Source organism: Anolis carolinensis, chromosome 3 (assembly GCF_035594765.1).
Source record: "Anolis carolinensis isolate JA03-04 chromosome 3, rAnoCar3.1.pri, whole genome shotgun sequence".
Taxonomy (NCBI): Eukaryota; Metazoa; Chordata; class Lepidosauria; order Squamata; family Dactyloidae; genus Anolis; species Anolis carolinensis.
The window spans coordinates 243,351,273-243,375,301 of NC_085843.1; the positions used below are offsets into that span (position 1 = coordinate 243,351,273).

A 24,029-nucleotide genomic window follows, 5' to 3' on the forward strand; every position below is an offset into this window, starting at 1 on the left:
CACTGCATTTCTGCATAGATTGCTTTTATATGTAACTTTAAATTTGTAATAGCAAATTGAGGCCTCCTTCCAGTCAGAGTTCATTGGATTTTCTTCCTATTGTGATTGAATATTTGTATTTGCTTAAATATTCATTACAATATGACCATAGGCTTCTTCTTTCAGAATATCAAGATTCAGAGATCTGTTGGCCGAGCGAGGGAAGGGACAACATTCCCGCTCAGCCTAAAGCTGAAAGTGAACTTGCCTGATCAAGATAGTATCCTAGTACGAGATAACGATGAGCCAGAAGTTGAGGCTGACATTTCAGAAAACAATACACCATCCTTCCCCGTGAATTGTTCTTTCTGTGCCACCATCTGGGTGTTTACAACCATCAATGGATTGATAACTGTTCAGGCCGATGGTACAATTTATGGAATCAGCAACACATTTTCTCTAATGCTGTTTGGTTATGAGAAAAAAGAGCTACTGGGACAGGTAACTATATTGTTTTCCTTCTGTCTAAAAAAAAGATCTGTGTTTTCATGAAGTGATTAATGCTTTCTAAATTGGTAGATTTTCAAGCTCTGGAAATATCACTTGTGTTGCTAAGTGCTAAGGAGTGAGAGTAACCTTTCAATAATGGGCAAGAATATGAGACCAACTCATTTGGATGAAGTTGCCAGTAATATTGAGCATACTTCTATCACAGAATAGAAATACAAATGGCTTTCTACTGCTTAGGTTTGATTGAATATTGAGCAATATAAGATCACATATGTGAGTTGTTCTTAAAGAAATGGGTTTTCAACAACATTTGATTGTCCTGATATGTAGTCTGTACACAGTACGGGAGGCACCATCAGGCAGAATACAGAGAAACATAATGGATTCCAATTGGTAAGGGGGTCAGATAAGGCTGCGTGCTATCATCCTACATGTTTAACTTGTATGCTGAACATATATGCAAAGCAGGATTAGACGTGGAGAAAATAACATTAACAGGTAACGATATGAAGATGACATGATGCTACTAGCAGTTAATATCAAAGACTTCAAATGATTGCTGAAAAAAAGTTAAGAAAAAAGTACAAAAGCAGGTTTTCAGTTGAACATTTAGAGAACTAACATAATGACCACATAATATGTTTTAATGTTAATGCATTTTATTAGTGTTATGTCTAGTGGATTATTTTATACTGTTTTAATTCTTTTGCTATACATTTACTGTTGATATTGTGTATTACTCTGATTTTTGATGTGTTTGTATTATTTTGTGCATTGAATGTTTGCCTTTTCTCTGTGTGTAAACCGCCCTGAGTCCCTTCTGGGAGAGAGGGCAGTCTAAAAATAAAGTTGTTGTTGTTGTTATTACATACTTGTATGTCTCTTTTACCCAGTCTTAGATTATAGTGACATCAATTATTATTGAATAAGGGGATAGATTTTATCTTGTTTAATTCTCTATTCTAGAACATCACATTTTTGATTCCTGGGTTTTATAAGTATATGGACAAAGCTGGGAATTCCTCTCTGCAGCTCCGGAGGTCTAGAGGAAGTTCTGATGCAGAAAATGAGAGCAAATTTAAACAGACCCGGATGGATGGCTGTGGTACAGTGGAAATTAATGAAGGTTAGTTTATGCAAGTAGTGCCCAGAAAGCTGTGTCATTGTCTCTTTTCCTTAAAGGTAGGTTAAGTAATGCATATGGTGTACCCTTTATGGTTGTGCAATGCATGTGGCGTACCCTTACCCCTTTGCTTTGGCATGTCTCTTCCCAAAAACAAAACAATGTCAACCTGAAATTGCAAGACAACAAGTACTGATTTGAACTTACTCAAGATTGTTTTGCTGAAGGCATCCCTTTGAATTATGCTTTGATGTGTTGTTTCATTTACATGGAGCTTACCATTGCAATGTGTAAGGTGTTAATCATGAAATGTGGAGCACTGTCTAGTTTTTTGGACAGAATCCATATTTGCTGTGAATGTATAAAGTTAACGCACATTCATTTTTAGACCATCGAGCCTTTTAACTACAGTAGAGTCTTGCTTATCCAACCTTCGCTTATCCAACGTTCTGCATTATCCAACGCAGTCTGCCTTTTAGTAGTCAGTGTTTTTGTAGTCAATGTTTTCAATAGATCGGGATGTTTTGGTGCTAAATTTGTAAATACAGCAATTACTACATAACGTTACCATGTATTGAACTACTTTTTCTGTCAATTTGTTGTAAAACATGATGTTTTGGGTATTTAATTTGTAAAATCATAACGTAATTTGACGTTTAATAGCATTTCCTTAATCCCTCTTTATTATCCAACATTTTCACTTATCCAACGTTCTGCTGGCCTGTTTATGTTGGATAAGCAAGACTCTACTGTATATTGTAAATACATGTAAAATAATGAGATACCAAATGTAGAAGATTGGACAGTTAAAAGGTGGGAAATGATAGAAATGGACAAATTAACAATGTTGTTGAAGGATGAATGGAGACCATTTTAATATACTTCTGATGGAAAAGGAATGACTTTATGTATAGGTCTGGAGACATAAAATGTTTGGATATTCCCAATAAACAGAAGTAAAAAATTGCTTGATATAAAGTGGAAGAAAAAAGTTACATTTATAGGGAAACCAACGAAAGAGAAGCTCGAAATCCACTTTTAAAACTTATGTCTATGTTGGTGGTTTTAGAATTTTAGATAGAGATTTATGTTTGTTAAGCAACCGTTGTTTAAATATGTTTACGTACACCTTTTGTGTGTTTAATTAAAAATATTTGAACGGTGGAAACAAATACAGTACATATGAAATAATGACTCATCTACCACATGTGATTACCCCAGTTCTTGAGGCATGAATACATTAATATATTAGAAGTACTTACTGAATTTTTAACATTTTAGAATATTATGTTAACTTGATGTCTTGAAGCAAAGTAATTTGGGAGTTTTGAGGCCATACAAATGCTGAGTTGATGAAGTGGCTTCCAGAGTCAGGCTGAAAGAATCATTGCATTGTTTCTTTGATTCAGGAATCACACCATACACTGCTGGTGATATGTCTTCGTTGGGCCTGCAAGAACAGGAATTAACTGGGAGCGATGAAGGACAGTTCCATACTGGGAATGGTACCCAGCAGGGAAATGGTGGCAGTTTGCTTTCTTTTTTGTCACCTCCACCACAAGCATCCACACCAGTTAATGGGTATGTTTCATACAGGTGGCATTTAATCAGTGACAAATGTATATTAAGTTGCTAATGTTACATCGTGGGGCGGAAGATATATTGGAGAAGATCCTCCCTTGTTCTACACAACTTAACCAGTTAATTTTTTTCTCAGTAGAGACTCCACAGTTAGCATGAATGTATCTGTTGCTGATCAAATTCTGTCTTCTGAGAGAGTATCTGAAGGAGTCAGCACCGACCATCAGGCAACAAAGCCAGTTAATTCCCAACAATGTGAAATCTCTTCTCCAAATAAATCTCAGTCTGAACTCTATGCATTAGAAAGCAGAGCTGAGCAGCAAGAAAAGGATTTTGTCGGGAAAAGTTGTGGCCTACTTCAGGGAGAAGAAGAAGAAGAAGAAGGTGATACTATTGATACTCACAGTTTTTGTTTCCCATATGAAATGATGGAATCTGTCCCAATAATAAAGAGTGATGGAGCAGAGCTCCAGAACAGGGAAGAAAGACAGCTGGATGGTGAATTTAACCTGCCTTCACTTGTATTGCCACATGCAGAGGTGTCTACATCATTGAACAGGTAGGTTGTGTACACATGAGTTTGAAGCCTTTTAATATATATATGTGTGTGTGTATGTATGTATGTATGTATATATATAATATCTATATTTCTATTAAATATATTAATTAATACATTAGATATTATATTTAATATATTAAATGGGCTGGGCTGTGGTGCAGGCTGTTGAGCAGCCAGCTGCAATAAATCACTCTGACCAAGAGGTTATGAATTCGAGGCCATCCCGTGGCGGGGTGAGCACCCGACAATTAAAAATAAAAAATCGCCCCTGCTCGTTGCTGACCTAGCAACCCGAAAGATAGTTGCATCTATCAAGTAGGAAATTACCTCACCTTCTCAGTATCAAATACAATGCTGTCTTGTGCAAATTGTTTATTGGGGTGTAGCTGCGTAAATTATTCCTTACTAATCCATTTCTTCTCAGATAGGATCTTTGATCTTTTCCAATATTTAGGAAAAAATATTTGTGCTGCTGTCACAATTTGCCGAGCTAGTTCACCAATCCCTTTTTTCTGAATGATTATCAAAATCAAAAAAAGCCCAACTGCAATGCTTCTGGTTTAAAGCAAGTTTTTATTTTCAATTTTTTAAATCTTAGCAATAGTCAGAATTTTGTAGCTTTACAACAGTTCTGTCACATGTGGAAAAAGTGAGAGGGACTCCCTTATCCACAGAATATGTTAGGATCAGGATTGCTTTGTCTTATTTAGAAATGAATACATTCATAATTGAAGTTGCTACACATTGCTGATTCCAAAATAGGCCTTGCTTCTAAGATGGAAAAGGAGATAATTTCTCTCTGTGTGTGTGTGTGTGTGTGTGTGTGTGTGTGTGTGTGTGTGTGTGTGTGCATCCATCATTAGGTAATGAGCAGAATGCGTGAGCTGGCTGTCATGGATCAAACTCCACAGACATGAATTTGCTGCCTCTTCCTGTCATCTCAAACAATACCAATGGAATAATGATTCATTGATAAGTGAGTCATCTAGTAATGTTCATGTCTGTGTGGTAAAGTTGCGTTCTAACAATTTAAACTCTGTTTCTTACCATTTACTTGGAAATAAACATCTTAGATGATAGCCTAAAATTATCCTACAGCTGCTCCACTTATTTTTTATCTTGAGATTCTCAGCTGGATTGTTATTGTCTTTGTCATTCCATGTGATCATGGAATGACTCATATGGCGCATGACGAGAATTACTTAGTTTTAAATATTTCATTTAAAACGCACCTTATGCCAATCAAAAGTTTCAAAGTGGTAAAGAAGGTATTATGCATTCTTTCAAAAGGCACAAGAATTTAACAATGTAAAAACAGCCCCCCCCCCCCAACAAAAGGCATACTAATAGGGATTTGAGTGTTTATTTGGCAGAGAATATTTTACAATATTGATCAGCTCTCACCAAATTATGATGATGTAGAAGTCAATGGACTAGTTCCAGTCTGCAAACTACTGGCTGCCATTTCTTCATGAGTTTCCCGGTAAGAAAGAAATAAGTAATGGGCATAAATATGGAGCAGGTCACTGGCACACTGGAAAGAGAAACCTTGCAATTTCTTCCCATCAGATATCTTAAGAAGCACTGTTTTAAGACATGCCTTGTTAGATGCCACCTAGGCCACTCTGATTCTGCTTAGGTCACTCCGATTGTGCTACTCCGCACTTTATTATTACAAATATCCAGCTTTTTTGCAGGTTTACTACATTTTAGGAAACTTTATAATTCTTACAATTTTTACTGGGATGCTACGTGTTTTGTTGTTTTTATACTTATACCATATATTTTCACTTGTGTATTTGTATACTTGTGTATTGTTGTTTATATGCAGCACTTACAGTGGTTCTGTGAGCCATCCCAAGTCCCCTCGGGGAGATGGTAGTGGGGCACAAATAAAGATTTATTATTTATATTATATTATTATAGGTTGGTGTGAAGGAGATCTCTAGGATTATATTCCTGTACAATTTAGAATAAGGCAGGGCTCATACGATCCAAACTCTTTGTCTTGGTTCTGGAACCCATAGCCAGTCCTTTTCATTTCCATGCTTTACATCTGAGTTATATTCTCTTTAATTATCTTTTCAGTTGTGATTACTAATTTTGGTGCATTCATATATTTAACTTAAACAAGCTGTATTTACACTTTTGTACGCTATTCTGGGATCTTTTGCCTAGAAAAGTGGTTCTCAACCTGTGGGTCCCAAAATATTTTGGCCTTCAACTCCCAGAAATCTTAACAGCTGGTAAACTGGCTGGGATTTCTGGGAGTTGTAGGCCAAAACACCTAGGGACTCACAGGTTGAGAACCACTGGACTAGATGGTGGTTAAAATATTTTGATTAAAATAAAAACAATGATTAATATGAGGATCAGAACACATTAGGAAAGGAGATTCTTGCCTCTTCATAACAACGTGATCAGTAACCTCTCATGTTATTTTTAATTGCAGGGAAGATACAGCAGATAGCCATGTGCTGGATCCTGATGTAGTCTTTCCTTCTGAGAATCTAGAGGATGGACACTTCACTGAGACTGCAAAACCTATTAGTTCTCAGGAGAATGAAGCTTGTTTCCCACAACAATTGCATATGGAGCCAAGTGTGTTAGAAGATGAAACTAAAGTGCAGGAGAGGGTTCTCTCTAGGAATAGTGCTGACTTTCTTCAGAAAGAAGGAGAAGACAGTCTTTCTGATAAACATGCTTCTGGTTTGCTACCTGAAACCTTGAAGTGCCAATATACCCCTACATCTAATGGAAAAAATGGTTCTCTTCTAGATGATGAGACTTTGGCCATGAATATATTAGATGATTTTGGTCATGAGATAAGTGTGCCTTGTGATGCTGTGCATGTATCATTTGGCACTCCAACTCTGGATGAGCCAATGTACAACACAGTGTGTCATCTGCAGGAAACCCATGGGCCTCTGGAAAGTAGGGCAAGAAATGGAGGCCTTGGAAATGTTCCATTAGAAAATTTGTCGAGTGACTTGCCAGCCTTCTTGTATGAGGAAAGGAGCAGCAACTCTCCTGTTTCTATGGGACTGTTATCTCCTTGTGACGACCTTGCAGTTGTGGAGGGAAAGACCACTGATGTGACAGACTCTCTTTGCTGTGACTTGAAGGATTTGGGTATCAGAAGTGGAGAAGTATGTTCAGCTACACCTGAGCTGACACAACTCTCGTTAAATGAGGAAGATCATGGTCAATTCCTGAACCAGACGAATAATACTTCTGCAAGCAATCAAATTGACCTCCTCTTGAAGGGGGAGTCTCCAACTGGCTGTCAGAGAAACTTGCTTGCTAGCAAACATTCAGGCCTCTCTAGTTTAGATGTCGCTAGAAACTGTTCTTCGGGGTCTGGAGAGAGCACGGGCCGCCACCTAGAAATACATTCTCCAGGCAATGAGGAACGGTCCCAAGAAGAATTTATGGCATTAAAACAAGTAACATCTACTCCTGTGAAAGTGCTATCTCCAGGAATAAGTTTGAACAATGAGATCCACGAAGGAAGCTATTCAGGCAACTGCTACCACAGAGATGGTTCCAGGCTCAGTAAGTTGGAAATAGTCGTTTTTCCCCTCCTCCCTTCATATTTTTAATTGGACACTTCTTTGATAAAAAAAATTACAAGAAAAAAGTTTGCTATAAAAGTGTGCTCACAAGGATTTTAATCAATTTGTGCTTTAATACATTGCCCATCCAGGTTTGGAATTCAGAAAGAAACCAGTCAAAGGAAAACATTAATTCGATTTTAATCCCTCCACATTTATGGTTTTGATTTTTGCAGATTTGATTTTTCATGAATTTGATGTAAAATGTTCTCTCCAGGAATCTCTAGGCCTCCTGTGACAATATGGTCAAATTATTTCAGCCATGCTGGAGGAGCTGAAGAGATTTCTAGAGATTTCAATGCAATTCTGATAGGTGGTCAGTTGCCAAGTTGGTGAAAGCATCATGGTTGAAGATGTAGAAATTCCTACAGGGATGTTCTGTATTTCTGTATTTGTGATTTTTCACTTTCACTGGATTCCTGTGCCCCTAAATCCAGCAAAAGTGGAGGCTGTATTATATATACACATATATATTTGTATCACCTATCAGTGTTCTCTTGTTTTATAATGTTGTAGGCATACTTTTTGAAGTGAAGCGTGTAGAATTACAAGACCCTGCTGCTCTTTTTTGTATTTGGGTTATGAGAGACCATTTTCAGAGCCAGAAAGAAGCAGCTGCAAAGACTCATTTACTTCTTTCCAGATTGGCCAGTTCCTCTCATACTGTTGTAGATGTCTCTGCTGTCAACCTGGCAGAAGTAAGTGTTCAGAATTCTCTTTTAATTGAGCTATAGTTTATCGGTTATCAAGTTCATCGTTTATAAAGTAAAGAAGTAAATGTCTAGTGAACTATATTCTTCTGGAAAGCTTGATCCACTTAGGCCTTGCTCAATTTAGGCTCAAAGAATACACCGAAAGAAGACTAAGTCAGTGAGAGTCCAAAATACGGTTTTATTGGTGACAAATACAGTAGTTAGAAATTGATGCAAAAAACAGAGAACATAAGCAATGCTCACCAGATTTGCACTACTAAATGTTATGTTGTCCCCTAGCCTCAGATGGGCCTTCAAGCTTTTGGGCAAGGCACCAGCATTTGGCTTTCTAGAAGCTTTGGGATGCCACAGGCTTTGCAGGGATGAATTCCACCTTGTTCCTTTTCCCCTGAGGTTGAGAGAAGAGGAAGATTCTGTCAGCGAGAGCTTCTTATCTGCACTGGGACCAGAACAGTCAACCTGTCTGCATCTCTGTTTAGCTAATGCTTTATCACACCAGAGCTGAAAGAGTAGGCAAAGAACGTCTTGTAGTTTAGTGATACCCAGGACCTCTCTGGCTGAGCATTTGAAAGGTTTCTCCCCTCAATTACAAGCCTCAGAATTCTGTAGGAGGCAGCCACAGGATTTCAGATGAGATGCAAACTCTTTGCCTACTCTTTCAGCACTAGTGTGATATCAGTCTATAGTGTTGTGCTCTTTGTTGAGGAGCCTGTCCCATGAAGCTATGAAACATGAGTTTAAAAGCAAGCTAGTACATACCGTGTTTCCCCGAAAATAAGACCTCCCCAAAGAATAAGACCTAGCGGGGGTTTGGGGGGATTGCCAAATATAAGGCCTCCCCTGAAAGTAAGACCTAGCAACTAAGGCTGCAGCAGAGTTCCATTGGGAATCATGGCTGCAGGGCTAAAGCAGCACTCCTCATACACACCGGAGGGAGGGAGGGAGAGAAAGTGCTTGCTGGCCTTGCCTTGCCTGTCCCCCAGCCTCCGTGGCTGCTGCTGCGCTGCCGTTTCTTCCTCCGGAGACAAGGCCATGCTTCCTGGCCATGCTCGCTTCGCCCCCAAGGCTTCTGATTGGCTCCTGGAGCCAGGGCAAGGGAAGGAGGGAGGGAAGGAAGAGGGCTTTCCACTCATCCTGCTCTTTCAGTTTCTTAAAGGTACAGGACGCATTGGGATTCTCCTCTCATCCTTATTCCTATCCTATGCCCTGAAACATTATTTTATACTATTATTCTATTGCCATATTATTATCATCATATTCTGTTACTATTATTATATCCCATTATTATATTATCCTATTAATATATTTTATATCATTATATTATATTTTTCTATTATTATTATTATATCATTATATTATTATTCTATTATTATTCTATTATATTTTCATATTATTATATTATTATTCTGTTATTATTATATTCCATTTTATATTATCCTATTAATATATTTTATATCATTATATTCTATACTATTATTCAATTATATTATCATATTATTATTTTATCATTATTAGCATATTCTTTTATTATTATTATTATATTCCATTTTATATTATCCTATTAATATATTTTATATCATTCTATTCCATTCTATTATTCTATTATATTATCCTATTATTATATTATTATTATGCTATTCTGTTATTATATCCCATTATTATATTATCCTATTAATACGATATTATTATCATATTCTATTATTATATCATATTATTATATTATCTAATTAATATATTGTATATCATTATATTATTATATTATATTATTATTATAGTATATTATATTATTCATCATTCACGACTACATTGAAACTAGAATAGAGAGAAATCAGTGTGGAAACATTGTGAAACCTAAACTGCAAGAGGTACCATAGATTGTTGCACATGTAAATAATGGCAGTAACAAGAAATTCTTGATAGGATTCACAGTTTGTCTGGTTATGCTGGTTTGTGATGACAACTACTTTACAGTATATAATAAATGTTCATTTTGTTGTTCAACAGTAAATGTGAGCTCTTCTTCATGGAAAAATAAGACATCCCCTGAAAATAAGACCTAGTGCATCTTTGGGAGCAAAAATTAATATAAGACCCTGTCTTATTTTCGGGGAAACAGGGTCTATGTGTGTGTTATTGTACTATAACAAATGGGGAGGGATAGATGAAAAGCCCAATTACTAAATTCCTTGCAAATTTCAGTCGGTGTGGCATGTACCCCCCCCCCCCCCAAGAAAGCCCGGAGTTTGGGTGGGTGGGTGTAGATTAGAACCCGCGCTGAAGCAGGTTACTTTTACCCATTTCGGCACAGGTTTTAGGGTTGTCTGGAAATGCTCTGAAATTACCATAAAGATGAGACATGTTTCACAGTGTACACTTTGCTTTCAAGCACTGTATTTCTGATTCTTGATTTATGATTGTAATGCCATAGTTTAGGTTACATTAAAAATGTCTAGTGTTTTTCAGTAATACTGTAGCCTGTGATATTTCACATTGTGTACTTTTTCTAGGCCATTGTGTGTTGTTTCTCATGATATCCTCCCTTTCTAATGGTACATTGTACTTCCATGTGTAGCCTATTGCTATGGGTGTCTTGTTGAATTTCATCTGCCATTGTCTTTTAGCATAGAATAATTTTATTAGTTCAAAGTTCAACAGGAGTACTTTACATTCTGTTTCAGGCTCCTCTCCCCCATCAGTGCCAATTTCTTTTTCCTTTTTTCCTTCTGGCAAACTTCATTACCTTTGCAGAGATAAAAATGAGTGTTAGGTGGAGTTTCACAAAGTATTTTTAATAGAACAATCAGATCAGCACAAGATAGTGCAAGGGAAAGTACTCAATTCATGGAGGTATAAAAATGATGGAAGTTTTAATTTGGTTGCATCTTGAAGCATAGATGGTGGTGCAATTCCACACACCTGCTGCTGAGATGTTTCATCAGGCAGATGTTGCTTGTTTCTGGAAAATACATTAGCAAAGTAGCTTTTTTCTAGTCTAGTTACTTGAAAATGGAGGGGTATATGATGTAGTACTTTGAATGTTGGACTATGGCTTGGGAGACAGTGGGTTCCCATCTGGCCATGAAAACCCACTGGATGACCCTTGGCAGGTTGCACATTCTTATGCTCAGAAACCCCTGTGATGGGTTTGCATTGGGGTTGCCAGAAGTCAGAAATGTCTTGAAGGCAACAACATGTTATTAGACCATATAGTGATAGCAGCTGGTAAAACCACATTTTCCATTTAGTGGCTCCCAGTTTAAATGGTTTCCTTTTGCCATCCAGGAAAATCAGATTTCATGAATGTTACACCTGCGTACCTTGAAGTTTCAAATTCTTTCTGGATGAGACTATCAACAATACTGAGAGCACTTCTATGACATTGTAGCCATTCTGAGCAATTAGCAAGCTACCATATATCCCTAATAAAAAGTTATGATCAAGACTAACTGGCAAGTTTTGATTAGAGTTCACAAGGAACAATTTTTTTGGTGCAGTATACTAGCAGTAACACATTTTTCAGCATCACATAACAGTGGTAAGGAGAAGACAGATACTTTCTGCTGACTCAGAGCAGCCTGTTTTCCAGGGCCTGACTTTTCATGGCCACTGCACCTGCAGCCTTTGTTTTTTCTGCTCCAGACTGCTCTGATCTAGGTACACTGGCATAATGCATCAGTAGTATTATGACAATGATATTTTTTACTTCCAAGTTGCATTTTATCTATTGCCAAGTGGCTGATATTGGCTACTGACATACCAGATAGGATGAGAATTGGGTGGGCTAAATGTGATTCACAGCTATGTGTTTCTGTCTACTCTAGTGTCCTCCAATCCTTTCCATGGCTGTTTTGCCAACATTTGATTGTTTGGTACGGTAATATTAGGGAAACACGTTATTTTTGTTTTAAAAAAGGTATATGGGAAGAAAATTGTAGCTATACCGGCACATACACACACTCTATTCTTCTGCCAAAATCCTGCAGTGGCTCAGATGCAATTCTGGGAAGAGAGCTTTCAGAAAGAGCCAATGCAGTTCACCTACCACTGGATCAAAGAAAGTTTGCTTGGCCTATAGTGAGATCTGTTTTCAATTGTCAAAAGTTTTAAAAAATGAAATTCTATCAAAATGCTGTTGGGTTTAAAAGTTTAAGAATTATTTTGAATGTATTTGTTCATTTATTTATTTTTTGTTGCTGACTTTTCAAATATCAAAATAGTTTACAAAAAGATACAGGTGAAACAACTGTTACTAAACTACCAGTACAACTATTAGGAGACAGTTATGGGTGGTACTATCTCTCTGCCTTTCATATATATATTTTTTCTTGACTCATTCTTGTTTAGTCCTGACTTTCAATTTGAATTCACTCAGATTTTATAGTGTGTGTTTGTCCCTTTCTTTTGCAGCTGATCAAAACAACACCTTTGTTTGAGAATTCACGACGAGTTGAAGAACTGGAAAAACTGAAGGCTTGTGAGGGAGAATATGAAAAAAAGTATGATACACTTGGACTCATCGGCAAAGGAGCCTTTGGATTTGTTTGGACGGCCAAATGCAGAAAAGATCAAAAGGAGGTAAGCAAGCAAAAGTAGCATTCATGTATTTAATTAATAGTTATTCTTTGATATGTTTATGGTTTCCAGAAACCTCCAGATTTCTTCATTTCAAAGTTCAGGCAGGAACATAGAGTTAATGATGAGCTTAGGTGAATTAAGGTCAAAGCTCTGGCTGCTGCAGTTTGGGTTTTTCATTAAAACCTAAGGGGATCTGGGAGGCTTAGCTACTTATGTGGCAGAAGGAATTGAGAAAGTTTGCTCCTCTGGATTTTATTGAACTACAACTCCCATCATTTATTGCAATTGACATTTGTTGCAAGGTCTGATGGAGACTGCAGCCTGGAAAAATCTGAAGGCCACACATTTGACACATGTTCAATAGCAGTAATGTAAGAGTATCAGTGTTTAGTCAGACACATACCTGTTGTAGCTAATGGGCCTCTAAATAGCCATTAGAATAGTTTGCATTGTTTCACATCCATTGCATTTTGGCTGATGAGCAACTGTCAACATTGCCAACCATTGCAAATGTGTTTGATTCCAGGGTGTTTAATAACATATTTACCCAGTGCAGATGTTAAAGCCAAATCCTTTGAGCTACTGGATAGCTCACCGGATCAGGCTGGTATTTTTTGTAATTCTAGATATTTTGATGTACTTGGACATTCAAAACTGTGACATGAGTATGTAATTACAGGCTGGTTTAACTTTCTCTGCCTCCCATGACAAACTTACAACTTTTAGAGAAGGAAGAATTGCATGTGAGAGTTCTTCCATGCCCAAGAGCTACTTTTAGCAGATAAAAAGTTAGTCCACAGCTATTTAAACAAATTAAAAATATACACATATTTGGACTGTAATACGCAGGTCACATTATCTTTAATATATCTTCTCAGGTATGAATGGCAATGTAAGGTTGCTTTCTATTTAATGGAGCCATGTATACTCTCTTTTACCAAGACCAGTCATCACCTACTTAGGTTTTGTTTCTTTTCACTTTCATTTATTAACAGGTTGTAGTGAAGTTCATATGGAAAGAGAGAGTATTGGATTATTGCTGGGTAGAGGATCCTGAACTGGGGACAATCACACAGGAGATTTTAATTTTGAGAAAGCTTCAGCACCCCAATATAATTAAGGTACAGTTTTTCGAGTATGCAAATGCATAATTGTTCATGTGTGCTTTCTGCTAATTCATTAAATTATATTCTGATGCAATGGCACAAGTTAATTTTGTCTGTTAACAACACTATATTGCTATATTCAATGATGGCTAAATTTTATCTGGTGCGGACAATCCCCCATACAAGAAATCCCATATGACAAATAATATTTGGTACAAGAAATCTTGTTAACATTTTCATGTTGATTTGCATTATCATCTCAGTCCTTGATCAGAACACTTTTAGGAGATGTCATATAGCTATATTAGTTCTCTTAAAATGGAAAATTGAAGTGTCTGACATTATTCTCTACAGCAACCTTTTCCAACATGGTACCTTTCATATGTGCCAGACCACAACACCTTTCATCCCTAGCCAGTAGTTTTGCTCCAGGGGCGATTATACAGGGTGTTTGAAAAAGAACTCCCTATTCACCATTTAAATTAAATGGTGAATAGGGAGTATAATTGGATCCATTTTTTCTTCTACAGTTAAGGTAGTGGGATGCTACATTTGTTAGCTTCTTTTGAGAATACAAAGTTATGGCACTGCTTTGTCACCAGGTACTTGATGTATTTGAGAACCGGCAATTCTTCCAGTTGGTAATGGAGAAGCATGGATCCGGCCTGGATCTCTTCACCTTCATTGATAACCAGCCTAATTTGGATGAACCTTTGGCAAGTTACATATTCAGACAGGTAAGATTTAGTGGAGGCAAAATCTGCAAGTAAGTGAATACCTAACTATGAATATGCAGGTTGTTAGCTGATGAGATAAGATAAAAGCAAGCATGAGTAGGTATGGTGAGGTCCATAGCAAAGATAAGGCCCTACCCGTATCCATATCATCCAGATATTGGTTCTAAGAGCTTCTGTTTACTTTTTTAAAAAAGCTGTACAATTAATAATTGTATAAAAACTGTCATTATCTCTTTTGGCTATCATTCCTCTTGCTTACTAACACTTGTCAGCATTTAGGGAGGAAGAGAAAAAACTCAGTAGCACACACACAGAGAGAAAAAAAATACAAATTGCAGATATTTTGATTACTTTTGAGCCAGACCTGAGGTCCCTTCTACACTGCCATATAATCCAGATGATCTCATCTGATAATTACATTTGAACTGGATTATATGAGTCTACACTGCCATATAATCCAGTTCAAAGCAGACAATCTAGATTTTATATGGCAGTGTAGAAGGAGCCTGTTATGATTGAGCCTCGTGGCTCTGTTTCTGACAGGCGTGGGCGTAAGACTCCTCGAGAGTCGGATACTCTCGAGGAGCGAGAGAGAAAAAGACTGCGAGACATATTTGCAGCACCCTCTGACGAAGAGTCTTTCGAAGGGTTCACGGAGAGAATGGAGGAAGGGCTGGTTAGCTCAGAGGAGGATGAGATGGATTGGACTCGGGTAAGGGAGGAATTGGGGGCCACTGGCCATGATGGGACAGAAGATGAATGGGGACCTTCAGGATTAGACCCATGGCTTAGCTGGAGGGATGGGACGGGATCCACAGCTGGAGATGCTGTTGGGCGTAGTCAGAGGTGTTCCAGCTCTGACGAGGAAAGTGATGAGGAAACGCCCGGGTTAAGGAGGACAGCTGACAGTGATGAAGATTTGTAACTGGCATAAAATGGGGCTTGGGAGCAATTGCAAATTGCGTCGGGCAAGGTAATCTGGGCAAACGCTTGGGATCCGTGTGTGTGTGGGACGCTTCCCTGAAGACTTGTGTGCTTTCCTGTGCTGTGACCTTGACCTTCCGTCGTCTTTCTGACGGACGCCATCTCCTGCTTTGAGAACCCGGACTGAACTGACCACGGCTTGTCTTCCCCCCTTCTTGGACTTGGAAAAACTACAAACGTCTGCTTCTGGCTTTGATTTACGGAACGGAACTGGTCTACTCTACTTCTACAATCCTTGGCTGAATTGCTCGTGTTGGAGATCCTGTCTACTGTGTGTGTGTGGGAGCGACGCAAGTTACTCTAAGCACAGTGCTGGCAGCAGAGAGGAATCTGCTGCCAATTAGTTGCATTCTTTGTATCTTTTGTTCTTTGGCTTTCGTTCTGTTAATACCTAGGCTGAAGCAAGCAGTTTGTTTTTACCCGGATTAAACTCCGGTTTAATCCGGTTTATCTTTTGAACATTTACTTTTGTCCCCTTTTTGCTCCTAAAGGCAAAAATTGCCTGGCCCTTGTGTTTTTACGGGCATTTTTGAGTTCTGTAATCTAATAAACTCTGTTACTTTGAATCTTGTGGCGTTCTGTCCTTGACAGATTGCCCGACGCCATTAAAAAGTTTATTGCAGCAATAAACCCGTCAGGAAGACGATGGATGAGTTAAGAGCCAAAGTAGACCAATTGCAAACGGCCTTAAGCCAAACAGCTTTTGCTGTGAAAGGACATGTTTTGACTCCTGAACGCTTTGACGGAACCAGGTGCAAGTTGCCAACCTTTTTGGCACAAGTGGAGCTTTATTTTTCTCAGCTCAGTGCTCATGCTTTTCCTACTGACACTAGCAAGGTGGCTTTTATTTTGAGTTTGTTGACCGGTCCCGCAGGACAATGGGCCACTAATTTAATTTTGGGAAATGACCCAGTCAAGGACAATTTGAATAATTTCAAAAGGTTGTTAACTGATACTTTTGGGGATCCTCTCCGCACGGAGAACGCTGGGTGGGCTCTGTATCGGTTGAAACAGGGAAAGGGGACTGTTTTGGATTACTTAAATAAGTTTAACCTGTATCGCCACCAGCTGGATTGGGGGGAAAATGCATTCATGCTTTTATTTACTGCCGGGTTAAGTGATATGCTCCAGGATGAATTAGCACGCTTGGAGCCGGCTGAAAGCTGGGACGCCTTAGTAGCTAAGGTGTTGCGTTTAGACGCAAGGTTCGAGGCTCGTAAACACTCAAAAGCAATGTGTGCGCCACCTATGCATGTAACCAGGGCACCTGTGGTGATGGGGGAAGAGCCCATGGAGCTTGGGGTCTTTAAAAAACTGTCTACAGAGGAAAAGAGCCGTAGGAGGCAGCTGGGCTTGTGTTTGTACTGTGGGAATGCTGGGCATTTTGCCAAAAATTGTAATGTGAAACCTTCCCAGCTTTCGGGAAAAGGCCAGCCCTAGTGCGACGTGAGTCCAACGCACTAGGGCTCCTCAAGCAGTCAACTGAGGGGAGGAAGCATGTTTTCGTACCCATTACATTATCTGTTGGGGGAAGGGAACTTGTTTCTACTCTGGCACTGCTGGACTCAGGAGCTACGGTCTCCTATGTAGATATTGAGTTTGCTAAGAAGCATGGCATTCCTAGAGTGCGCAAGGCATGCGACGTGTGGGTGGAGGGAGCAGATGGGAGACTGCTGGAGACTGGGGTGGTTAACCAGGAAACCTCAGCAGTAACGTGGGAGGTGCAGGGAGTAACGGGAACGTTTGTGTGGGATATTACGAGCTTGCCTAGATATGATGTGATCCTGGGGATGGATTGGCTAGCTGTAGTAAACCCACAAGTGGATTGGGCAACACGTAAAGTGATCTTAAAGAGGCAGGATTGTTGCACTCTAAACGTTACTCATGCTGATATGGAGGGAGTGCCTGCTGAGTATGGGGAGTTCTCTGATGTATTTTGTAAAAGAGAAGCGGACAAATTACCACCGCACAGGCCATATGATTGCGCCATCAAGTTGGCAGAAGGTGCGAAACTGCCAGCAGGGAGGCTGTATGCCTTGACTGTACCGGAAAGGCAAGCTTTGCGGGAGTTTTTAGATGACAATTTAGCCAAGGGGTTTATTCGCCCATCTAGTTCTCCAACTGCGGCACCAGTATTCTTTGTAGCCAAAAAGACTGGGGAACTTAGGCTGGTCTGCGACTATCGGATCCTAAACAAATACACCATTCGGGATAGGTACCCGCTCCCTTTAATCTCGGAACTGTTATCAAGGGTGCAAGGGGCTAAGGTCTTTACCAAGCTTGACCTGCGGGGGGCCTATAACTTAATCCGTATACGGGAAGGGGATGAATGGAAGACGGCATTTAACACGTGTTTCGGATGCCACGAGTTCCGAGTCATGCCTTTTGGGCTTTGTAATGCTCCTGCGGTCTTCCAGAGGTTCATGAACGATGTGTTCAGGGACCTAATTGACCAATTTTTAGTGATTTATTTGGATGATATCTTGATTTTTTCTAAGGACGAGAAAGAACATCGTCAACATGTCAAGCAGGTTCTGCACCGACTGCGGGCTAATGGGCTTTTCGCCAAGGCTTCCAAATGCGTCTTTCATGTGCCTGAAGTGGAGTTCCTAGGTCATGTAGTGTCAGGTAGGGAACTTAAAATGGACCCACATAAGGTTGACGCCGTCAACTCATGGCAGGAGCTGAAAACTAAGAAGGATGTACAAAGGTTCTTAGGTTTTGCTAATTACTACCGGGAGTTTATTCCGAATTTTGCAAAGCTCACGGTACCTTTGACGCAGCTTCTGCGCAAGAAACAGCCATTTGTGTGGGGGCGGGAAGCTCACGAGGCGTTTCTACAACTTAAGTCTAGTTTTCAATCAGACAACATACTAACCCATCCTGATGTTGACAAACCGTTCGTGGTAGAAGCGGACGCTTCTAGCTACGCGTTGGGGGCTGTATTGTCTCAGAAAGATTCCTCAGGGACCTTGCGTCCCTGTGGATTTTACTCGCGGCAACTAACACCCTTCGAGCAGAACTATACCATATGGGAGAAGGAGTTGTTGGCGATTAAGGTGGCGTTTGAGGTGTGGCGGCACTGGCTTGAAGGGGCACGGCACCAGATCGTGGTCAGATCTGATCACAAGAATTTAGAGCACTTGCAAACAGCAAAGAAGTTAAACCAGCGTCAAATCCGATGGGCTTTGTTTTTCTCCAGGTTTAACTTCAAGGTGCAGTTCGTAGAGGGGAAGGCAAACTTGCGGGCCGATGCTTTATCCCGCAAGCCGGAGTTTAAGACCAATGAGCAGGTTGTATGTCAGACCATCTTGCCTACTGCCTCTCTGTGTGTTGTAGATAATGAGCTCGGGTTACATGACCAGATCCTTGAGGCTCAGAGGGATGATGTGTGGACACAGGAGCAACTGATGCTGCTCTCAGCAGGTAATCGTACCATACTGCCGCATCTACAAGATCAAGACGGAGTATTGGTACGCAGGGGGCAGGTCTACGTACCAGTGGGGGCCCTCAGGTTGGAGGTGATTAGAGCCCACCATGACGAACCCATGGCTGGGCACTTTGGCAGATTCAAGACCGTGCAGCTCATTACCAGGAGCTATTGGTGGCCAAAGATGCGGCAAGACATTCTGCGCTTTTGTGACAGCTGCGCCGTTTGCCAGCAGAGTAAGACGCCTGTTGGGCGCCCTAGAGGGTTGTTGTCGTCTTTACCTGTTCCGGACAGGCCATGGCAAATCATTTCCATGGATTTCATTTCAGATTTGCCTAAGTCTGGGGGTTATACTTGTATTTGGGTGGTGGTGGATTTATTTAGTAAACTGGCTCATTTTATTCCTTGTTCAACCATTCCGGCGGCCCCTACGTTGGCCTTACTATTTACTAAGCACATCTATCGTTTGCACGGAGCACCCGAGGTGATTATTTCAGATAGGGCTCCGCAATTTGTGTCACGCTTTTGGAAACATTTCCATGAGTGCTTGGGGACTAAGTTAAACGTTTCTTCAGCCTTTCATCCGCAAACGGATGGACAGTCGGAACGGGTTAATGGGCTCTTAGAGCAATATCTGCGTTGTTTTTGTTTAGATCAACCCACGGCTTGGGTGAAGTGGCTACCGGTGGCGGAATTTGCTTACAACAATGCGGTGCACACATCTAGTCAGCATACGCCGTTTGAGCTAACTTATGGTTTTCACCCACGGGGAGGTGTGGCGCCGTCGACCAATGTGGTCTCTTCGGACCCTGTGTACCGCTCTACGGAAATGGCTGCATTGCATGATGTTGCCCGTCGCTTACTGCTGGAAGCTAAGGCAACGCAGAAGACTCAGGCTGACCGCCACAGGCAGGCAGGGGAGGAGTTGGAAGAAGGGGATTTGGTGTGGTTATCTTCCAAACATATTAAACAGGCTGGGGGAAAGTTTGCGCCTCGGTATTTGGGTCCCTTTCCTATCGTTAAAAAGATTTCTTCTGTTGCGTTTCGTTTGCGTTTACCGTCTAGTTTAAAGGTCCATCCAGTCTTTCATCGTTCGCTGTTGAAACTTGATACCTCTAGTCGTCGTGGTGCTATAGCGGAGGGTATCACTGCCACTTCTCCGCCATCGGGGGAGGAGGCCTTTGTGAGAGGGGATAGTGTTATGATTGAGCCTCGTGGCTCTGTTTCTGACAGGCGTGGGCGTAAGACTCCTCGAGAGTCGGATACTCTCGAGGAGCGAGAGAGAAAAAGACTGCGAGACATATTTGCAGCACCCTCTGACGAAGAGTCTTTCGAAGGGTTCACGGAGAGAATGGAGGAAGGGCTGGTTAGCTCAGAGGAGGATGAGATGGATTGGACTCGGGTAAGGGAGGAATTGGGGGCCACTGGCCATGATGGGACAGAAGATGAATGGGGACCTTCAGGATTAGACCCATGGCTTAGCTGGAGGGATGGGACGGGATCCACAGCTGGAGATGCTGTTGGGCGTAGTCAGAGGTGTTCCAGCTCTGACGAGGAAAGTGATGAGGAAACGCCCGGGTTAAGGAGGACAGCTGACAGTGATGAAGATTTGTAACTGGCATAAAATGGGGCTTGGGAGCAATTGCAAATTGCGTCGGGCAAGGTAATCTGGGCAAACGCTTGGGATCCGTGTGTGTGTGGGACGCTTCCCTGAAGACTTGTGTGCTTTCCTGTGCTGTGACCTTGACCTTCCGTCGTCTTTCTGACGGACGCCATCTCCTGCTTTGAGAACCCGGACTGAACTGACCACGGCTTGTCTTCCCCCCTTCTTGGACTTGGAAAAACTACAAACGTCTGCTTCTGGCTTTGATTTACGGAACGGAACTGGTCTACTCTACTTCTACAATCCTTGGCTGAATTGCTCGTGTTGGAGATCCTGTCTACTGTGTGTGTGTGGGAGCGACGCAAGTTACTCTAAGCACAGTGCTGGCAGCAGAGAGGAATCTGCTGCCAATTAGTTGCATTCTTTGTATCTTTTGTTCTTTGGCTTTCGTTCTGTTAATACCTAGGCTGAAGCAAGCAGTTTGTTTTTACCCGGATTAAACTCCGGTTTAATCCGGTTTATCTTTTGAACATTTACTTTTGTCCCCTTTTTGCTCCTAAAGGCAAAAATTGCCTGGCCCTTGTGTTTTTACGGGCATTTTTGAGTTCTGTAATCTAATAAACTCTGTTACTTTGAATCTTGTGGCGTTCTGTCCTTGACAGAGCCTGAGAATGGACTGAAAACTTTATTAACAGAAAGCTATTGAATCATGTAATTCCACTAATAAATTAGGGAGGGAGGTTGTTTCAGTGACACTCCATAGCCATTTCTAAAGTTATAGTCAGATAGTGTTGAATGTTGTATTAGCTGCAATGGAAGCATTGAGACTAGATGACAATACAGTTTTGAACACAAGCAGAGAAAAAGTGATGAGTGAATTTTGTGGCTGAATGGAGACTAGAGTCTTTCAAGTTCTGTTTCAACACTAAACACTACATCAAACTGGCTCTCTAATTTGTGTATTTGCTTATTGTTTATTACAGTTGGATCAAACATGGTAAGCAATACATAAATAGAATTCAAAGACATAACAGTGTTAGTCTCAATCAGTAAGCAAAGTGATCTTGTAGCACCTTTGAGACTAACCGAGAGAAAGAAGTTGGTAGCATAGGTTTACATAGGATGCATGATAGCAATAGTTTAAATACTTTTCAGGAAATGTGCCATTGATATCCACCCTAACTCTTGTTCCCTCTGAATGTCAGCTTGTGTCTGCAGTGGCCTATCTACGTTGTCAGAATATCCTTCACAGAGATATCAAGGATGAGAACATCATAATTGCTGAAGATTTCACTATCAAGCTGATAGACTTTGGCTCAGCTGCTTACCTGGAGCCTGGCAAGCTGTTCTACACCTTTTGCGGAACTATTGAGTATTGCTCACCAGAAGTGCTCTCAGGCAATCCGTATGTATGACTTGGAAATAAAACCTTTGCATGTTGTCAGAAGTACCATGAATTAAGAGAGGGGAAAGCCTCCAGAACTAACACACGAGTAAAGGAAGGACAATGGGGAAGTTTGAATGATCACATCTTGGATTAATAAATTGAGGTGCAGAAGATGTTTTGGCAGCACGTCCAGACATCTGACAGACAACTACATTAACTGTAGTTTCACCATGCAGACTATAGTTAACTATTTCAGAATGAGACAAGGAGATAAAACCCATGATCTGAAGTTGGCTTAATGTCCTGGCTAATTCTGAGGCTGTTCATTATAATTTCCTGGTTTGGAAGAATTGGAAAAGTATAATTAAAGAGAGATATGGTGTGTGTGTGTGTGTGTATATATTCTTGATCACACAATAATAAGTGAGGTACAAATGTCCAAATGCAACCATTATGTTTTTAGTGGTTATCAGGGTTTTTTTTTTTACTCTCCTTATTCTTTTTTAAAGTCTCCTTGACTATTGACAGACACATGTAGGCAATTCTTCTATCTATATCTCTTATCCTGTTCATGAAATTTGAGAAAGATGCAGGTTGGGAGAGAAAAGTGTCTTGATAGATTAAGAAGATGAAATTGTCTTGTTGATTTTTGTGCTGGCATCCTGTTTTATGTGTCTGTGTGGTGTCCTCAAGTTGCCTATCAGTGCATAGTAGTTACATGAATTTCTGAGGGTTTTATTAGGCACAGAATATTAAGAGGTTTACCTTTTATAGTATAATTAAACGTGGATTTTTTTAAAAAATCCACTTTTGTCTGAAATATTTCTGGGCAATATGGGCTTTAAACTCTGTATTCCTCTCTATAGATATCTAGGACCAGAACTGGAGATGTGGTCACTTGGTATCACACTTTATACCATAATTTTTGGAGAAAATCCTTTTTGTGAGCTGGAGGAAACAATGGATCCTGTATTAAGGCCTCCTTACAGTGTGTCAGATGGTGGGTATTTAATGAAAGAATTGAGGAATTCAGGCTAGGGATATATTTTCTGAGCTAATGGGATTTAATAGATTTCCTCAGGTCTTGAAAGAAGGGTTTGCAAACCTGACACGACATGTCCAAATAGATATGTTTTGCCTTCTTGATATTTCATAACTGGCTTGGAGTCAGTAATGGTGGAACTAAGGGAGAAGCACATGACTGAATATTTGAGAAATGTGCACATATTCCATTGCCACTTTTAAAAATTCCAGAGAATGATAGGAAAATAAACGTGTCTAACAACTCCCTTTGTTCAGTTAATGATATAGTGAGCTTAGAAATATAATGAAGCATTATCTTCAGGCCCCATCAGAGTTGAGATAGCAAACAGTATCTTGTTTTGCCAGTCCAAGATTTCTCCTGCAGTAAAGCAATGTAAATATTAGGCATAATAAAGCTATCATTATCAGGAAGATCAGTAATTGTATCAATGAACTTAAAAGTTTACAAGGACTTCTGTTTCGATAGATCATGAACTGTAGTTGAAACAGATTGTTAGAGAAGTCATAATAGTTTATTGACCTTGGGAGGCATGACTCTCCTTCCATAAAAAAACCCCTTGTGCCTCCATTTCCCCTTCTCTTAGCTATTTCGTTTACTTTTCTTTGGCTGCATTAGTACCCTCTCAGTGATCAGAGGACATTCTTTGTTAGCTGACTGCTCCCATCTGTTTGAAGAAGTAAGATTTCCAGCAGATTCTGGAACTTTTGCTGGTTGCTAGGCAAGCAGAAGGTCACTATAAAAGTTATTGACATTGTTCTTTCTCCTTGTCCACCTCAGGCCTGATGGATCTCCTATCTGGACTCTTGCAGCCATTTCCAGAGGATCGCACAACATTAGAAGTTGTAGTAAAGCATCCTTGGGTGACACAATGTGTGAACCTGGCCAACTACACATGGGAGGAAGTATTTGCCTCTGTCAAGTCAGGTAGGAGGCAGAGTTCAGAAAGCAACTTTCAAAACATTCTTTGAATTTCCAAATGAGCAAAGAATTCCAAGAACACTATTGGAAATGACTTTCCACTTGACATGGATGAGGAGCCTGCCTAGATAATGGGTGGAAAATAGTATGGGACATTCGGTTTTG

The 24,029-nt window shown here is 40.3% G+C and overlaps 1 protein-coding gene across 3 annotated transcripts in view; it reads left to right on the forward strand.

Moving 5' to 3' along the window:
* pask (PAS domain containing serine/threonine kinase) overlaps nt 1-24,029 on the forward strand; it is a 34,453-nt gene that overhangs the window by 8,273 nt on the left and 2,151 nt on the right. For 2 of the 3 annotated variants that reach the window (XM_062976520.1, XM_062976518.1), the window contains exons 7-18: nt 166-480; nt 1,456-1,615; nt 3,022-3,193; nt 3,330-3,752; nt 6,205-7,307; nt 7,883-8,064; nt 12,487-12,654; nt 13,650-13,775; nt 14,363-14,497; nt 21,720-21,919; nt 22,768-22,901; nt 23,724-23,870. In XM_062976520.1, coding sequence (XP_062832590.1) covers nt 166-480; nt 1,456-1,615; nt 3,022-3,193; nt 3,330-3,752; nt 6,205-7,307; nt 7,883-8,064; nt 12,487-12,654; nt 13,650-13,775; nt 14,363-14,497; nt 21,720-21,919; nt 22,768-22,901; nt 23,724-23,870 — 3,265 coding nt within the window. The remainder of the gene's footprint in view (nt 1-165; nt 481-1,455; nt 1,616-3,021; nt 3,194-3,329; nt 3,753-6,204; nt 7,308-7,882; nt 8,065-12,486; nt 12,655-13,649; nt 13,776-14,362; nt 14,498-21,719; nt 21,920-22,767; nt 22,902-23,723; nt 23,871-24,029) is intronic. The other variant, XM_062976519.1, reaches the window with a different exon arrangement.